The sequence below is a fragment of the Daktulosphaira vitifoliae genome, unplaced genomic scaffold (assembly GCF_025091365.1).
Source record: "Daktulosphaira vitifoliae isolate Bord-2020 unplaced genomic scaffold, ASM2509136v1 Scaffold_3, whole genome shotgun sequence".
NCBI classification, from domain to species: Eukaryota; Metazoa; Arthropoda; class Insecta; order Hemiptera; family Phylloxeridae; genus Daktulosphaira; species Daktulosphaira vitifoliae.
In genome coordinates, this window is record NW_026099574.1 from 36,197,008 (window position 1) to 36,203,007 (window position 6,000).

The 6,000-nt window shown below is 43.4% G+C and overlaps 1 protein-coding gene across 1 annotated transcript in view; it reads right to left on the reverse strand.

Moving 5' to 3' along the window:
• Positions 1–6,000, reverse strand: part of LOC126901822 (rap guanine nucleotide exchange factor 2-like) — a 30,461-nt gene extending 24,461 nt beyond the window's left edge. Inside the window, 2 exon segments of the mRNA XM_050678631.1 lie at positions 5,007–5,218; positions 5,220–6,000. Coding sequence (XP_050534588.1) covers positions 5,007–5,218; positions 5,220–5,837 — 830 coding nt within the window. The 5' untranslated portion in view covers positions 5,838–6,000.

Sequence of the window (6,000 nt, forward strand, 5' to 3'; positions counted from 1 at the left end):
AAGGAGGGAGACAAGATGAAACTAAGCCCTCTAAAAACTGACAGTCGACTCTCGTTTTTTTCCCCCTCTTTTTCTACCACCGTCCCGTGTTGTACCTTCAGCCGCAAATAAAATAAAAACCGATGTCAAATAACGTGTCTACCTGACGTTCGAGGCACACCACAGCAGGTCATATCGTATAGAAAACGCCGAGTTTGCCCAGTCGACAGGGATTTCAACTCAATTATGTCACTTCGCCCGGTACGAATACGGTAAAGACGCACTGGCCTATGGCGAACTGAGACCGTGCGGACACGCGGCTGCCGGCCGGGAGGGACCGAAATACAGTGACGGAGATCTAAATTTTCGGGTCACGGGTTGTACAAACATTTAAAGGCACACACACGCACAATGCGAAGAGAGCTAAAGGGTATGCGACGACGCCTCTACCTCCGACTGCGCTCTCGTCGACGACGGCACATTTCGCAATAAAAAACTACGTTTGTATGTAGTCGTTTCATAAAATAATTTCAAGTCGAAATAAAAATATAACCATACGCCGGTATTTGATAAACACGAAAGTCATGTGCGTGTGCCGCCGCCGCCGCCTTTCCGTTAATCCGACGGCCATTAAACTAGTGTATTCGTGGAGAGGGGCGAGAGTGGAAGGCGATGAAAACGGAGGAAACTGAAATAAAAGCTGCCGTTTACTAAAAATGCTGCGGGTAACTGTTGTAGCAGCATCATATCATACAAGACACGACCGCAATCGTCTTGACCCCGTCGGGGTCATCTAATATGAGTAAAAAACACTCGAAAGCAAATCGATTCCACCAACCTCGAAATAATTATTTCCAACGGCGATAAACAGGCGAGAGATAAAAATGAGAGAAAAACGGTCAAACCCGTTTCTCGATTTTAAATTGGCCGTTAGTACACACTCAATAACTGTTGCAATAATCGATCGATTACACAACACGATCAACTTTGAAAACGTTACGATACGTTTTTCTCGTGTTGTGGGTGGACTAATATTACATTTAAACGGTAATATTCATGACACGACGTTCCGCGTCCGTGTCAGTGCCCACCCCTTGTGTCGGAGGGGGCCCGTTGTGGCTCACACCGTAATACTCATTACTGTACTAAACGTGTACGTGGAAATAATTTGCATTCATAAACGGCGAACGCATCGATTTTCAAACCTCCCCGAAGAATGTGCCGTCGTTCCAGTAAATAATTAATCATTTTGTGTACCTGCAATAAAAGTAACGGTCCGGTGTACCGAAAACTAAATTATGTACACACCGACGTGCGTAACAGGTTTTTTTTTTTATTATTTTTTTTTAATCGAACAATACTACAACAATTCCAAACGCTCGCTGGTCTCTATCGATTGGCGACAACAAAATATGACCGAATTGTCGGCGTGTTCGTGTTTCTATTTAAACACAATTTTCGTATCTGCAAATACTTCAAAGCGTTGACGTGCGAAACCGAAAACAAATCATATTTTCCTTGGTCGAGTTATTTGTTCGCGATAAAACGTCACGGTCACAACTTCTAGGTCGAGTGTGTCGGTGTGCGCTGCTAATTTTACAAAATAGAATTTGTAAATATTGTTTTTTATAAAAATCAAAAAACGCCTAATGAACATATACGCGCAACACGATTAAACGTACTTGACGCATACAAAAAACTCATAACCGCAGCGCGTAACGTGACCCAAAAGTGTAATTGATCTTAAAAGACTATCGGGTTGGCGGGTACTCCACGTGAGACACGCCGGTTAAGGACGTTCTCTGCCAAAGTTCTGCCGAGTTTGGAAAGGCTCGCCCCTCCCCCCGCTCCCGCTCGACCGCGCGGAGGAGGTTACTTTTAATCACGGTATTTAAGGCTATCGCCGAGATGCAACGGAGGGAGTGCACCACTCTATCAAAGTTGATCACTGAATAAGTAATAATGTTATAGCTACTTAAACTAAAACGCAGCGACCGACTAAAAGTTGCCGGACTAAACATAATTGAACTTAAACAGAGCTTTATAAACGATTACAAATGACTGATGGAACTTTAACAAGTTCATTATGCGATACGCGCTGTCAATCCGCACAAAAAACCTTCCCCGCCGCTTTTGAGAGAAACGCGATCGCCTTGATTTGATAAGTCCGTGTTGGCGAGTTTAACGGCATTTTTGCGTTCAACGGTCACCGACATCTTGTCGTGGAAACGCCTTTGACGAGTCCAATCACGACTAAATCCGATTGGAGACCAGATGAAGGGGAACTGGACAAATGATCAGGAAAAAATGATCATTTAACGGTCCCTCAATCCGTGTTTACACGGCCATTGCTCGTAGGAGGAACATTTACCAAAGTAATTTGTGAAAACAATCGAATCGTGTACGATTTTCGTGGTGTTTACAACCAATCGCAAGTATATTTACAATACCGTTTAGTAAATTCAACAACAACGTGTACAACAATCTCGATTAAAAAATCGCATTTACAGTCATGACAATTTTTTCGAAACAAAATTTAGCTACAGCGCCCAAGTGGATTTATTTAAGAAAATACACCATAGACGAGAATGGATCGGAGCAATCTATATTAATTAAAAAATAATAAACGGATGAAATATGGCACGACAGATAACGGCGTGAACAAACTGCGTTCGCGGTAAAAACTGGTATCTGGCAACATAATTTGTGTCAGAAACCGCTAGAAACTTTCAATAACTCGTATAAAATTAGTTGCCGATCAAATTCCGTACACGAGCTCCAAACGCACAGAGCCCAACGAGATCAATTATTTTCCGCTTTACAACCGTTACATATAAACTTTATAGACGAACGCATGATACTTAAACATACATCGGCGTGCAGTGTCAACGAGACTGGAAAGGAATTCAAAACGAAAACCGTTTAGTTTAGCGATTGCCGATCGGAAAAACGTACGGCCTCCTCACGACAGTCGATGGCGTAATGGGATTTTGTTATGATGAATAAAAAATGCGATTGTACAATTTTCAACGGCCATTTCGTTATTGAAACATGATGCGTTGCTCGGTTATTAATGAATCACACAACCGTCTTCTAATGGGTCGTCGATAATTACTTTTGTACGATCGCAAAACAAGGTCGCAACCGCCGGCCATCGCGACAGTGTTCACGTACCGATCTGCCTGTTGTGACACATTCTCGATTCACAGTTGCGACAATTATCGATATTCGGCCAACGACATTGTCTGTCCGCTCGTTAATAATCATTATGGAATCGTGTCCCGCGGCAAACGTTTACACGCCGCCGCATAGGGTGCACAGCTGATAAATTGGGTTCGAATTCCTGAGAACAGGTCTGGAAATTAGTGTTACCATTGACAGAGTAAAATTGTTGTTGAGACTCGCACCGACGTACAATTTTTTTCACTCGTGCACAGGATTCGAAAGGACAGTAATAGGTCATTTCGGACGGGACCGTTTGTTGCGAACACGTCTCTTGAGTCAAATGCAAACTCGATGGTATTGACTATTACCTAACAGCCGCCGACTGACTCTACCTGTCGCACGTACACCACGTTGTTCTCGACTCGTACACGCTTTGGTGTCATTAGTGGACCGAAAACGCGGCGCGTTAATAACTGTAGGCAAACTATAACAATATACACCGGGCGAAAAAAAAACCACCGCGACTGAACAGAAGAAAAGTATTTCACTGTTGTTATTTTTCCGGACAATAATCCTAACGGAATTTCTTCGGATAGTCGTAAGAGGATTGCCATTGGTAGAGAAGCGATTTAAAAAAATAATAATAATTTTGCAAACGCAATGATAACGTTTTGAATAAACCGACAAGGTAATTTGTTTTACTGGACAAACGACATTATCAGGAGAAAAAATTAATAGCTGTCTAAGTCTTGCGCGTAAGATGCGACGTGCCCATAGACGTTATCTTTTTAGAGAACATGTACTGAGGCCGACATTGTGATATTGTGCACTTTTTCTGTGTTATGCTGTCAACACAGCATCGCGTTCATGACACGTGCAAACGTTTTTACATGATATTATTTATTTTAATATCGCCGCTAAGGGCTCTAGGCAAGTGAGATTATTCATACGAGAATTTTTTTTTTTCCCCAAAGAATTCCGTTTTGCCGATCACAACAATAATATCGTAGAAATATCGATCAATGGACGTACACAACAACAGTATAGTTTTGCATTATTTTTTTATTATATTCGAGAGAAAAAAAACGTTTTATGATTAATCTAAGTCACTGCAGTAATAAACCACTCGAGCCGTTTGACGTTTTGATGTGAATATAATATTATCTTTTTTTACTGTGCCACTTACGACAACGTCATAAGTTTTTTATCTTATATATTTTAATCGATTCTATTCTAATATCAACAAAGATAACACAAAACATTTATCGGCTAGTCAAACAGATAAGTCTATTGTTATATGTTTTTTTAGTTTCTAAAGAACTCTTCATTTTTGCACATTTACACTTGGTATTTTTCGCGATTGTGTCGCCACTCGGTTCGAATTATGTCTAAAAAATTTCGAACGGCTTTCATTTAAACGGAAAATTTCTATTGTTAATTTAATTAGCGAGTAAACACCAATTATGTACACGGTGTAATGTTAAAAAAAAAACACATGAAACAAAAGAGTAAGGAGTTTATCGACCTATTAACTAATAAACTGCGTCATCAAAATGTACTTTCAGACGATGTCGTCTGGTATGGCGAATTACATATTCTATTGAACGAAGGGGTTGCTAAGTAAGAGAAAAGAGATTGTATTATACAAATCTTCATTGTATTTTAATGAATAAACGAAATTAGTAAAATAAACTTTGCGCCATTCCCGTGCTTCCCCTGATATTGTCGGTTATCTTGGGTTCTCCGAATTAGGAGGGGCAAATAGGAATTCTATAGTTTTCTTAGACCGACAATACCAATGCACTGAATCGCCTTCGAAACATTCGATTTACACTAAGCAAATTCAAAGAAATTTTACTGACCAAAACGAGTATCTCCGGTGCGGTGACACGTCGACGGCCAAATGTGAAGACGACTTTTCTGTCATCGAATCTGCTCTGATGGCCCTGATCCGGGGCACCACCGCGTCTTTGGCCACCGTCGAATCGCCCACAATAATGGCAAATGGCACTTTGACAGATTTGTCGGCGGCAAGACGTGATGTCGAGACCGGAACAGCGTCGTCGCCAACCCCAACAACCGACGGCTGTTGTTGGGAAGACGACGGCGGCGTCTTGAGTCGTCTCACGGATCGCCTNCGACGGCGGAGTCTTGAGTCGTCTCACGGATCGCCTGGGCGAACTCGTGGGACTAAAACCTGTGCGGCGGTCGTACACCAGCAACAGATTGGGACTGGAATGTTGCTTTTTGGCCGGGCCGCCGGAAGTCAGGGTAGGACTAGAGGCGGTCGGTGCGAACGACTTGAAGTTGTGAACTTCCGTGAGAACTGGTGCACTGTCCGCGCCCCTCTGTATTCTAGGCAGCACAGAATGAGCGAGCCGGGCACAAGCGCTTCTGGATTCCCTCTGCAGGTTAACCAGGGTCTGCAAGTACGGCAGGTTACTGGACGCTGATGCCGCCGCCGCCGGTTTCCGTTCCCGGCTATTATGAAACGAGTTCCATCGACGGATTGGTTCCAGAAAATACTGTCGAGACCGACGGCACGAGGGTCGCGATAATTCTGGGCTCGACTCGTTTTTCAAAATGCCACCGGTTTTGGAAGAACATTTGGACGGGCGCCTTTTGGGGACGCACTCCACACCACGCCGTTGGTCTTCGATACGTTTCTCCAGTTGTTTGCAATGTTTTTTCATAGCCCATGTGTAGTCGCTTTTGTAACGGCCGCCCCGCTTTCGGTGACGAGAGTACTCGAACGTGACGAAACCGGACGGTTTTATCGGCGACGACGACGTGCGGACGGAAACGGCGTATTTCGAGTCTGCTGGCGGCGGCGGCGGCAGCGACACTGTGGGGAGG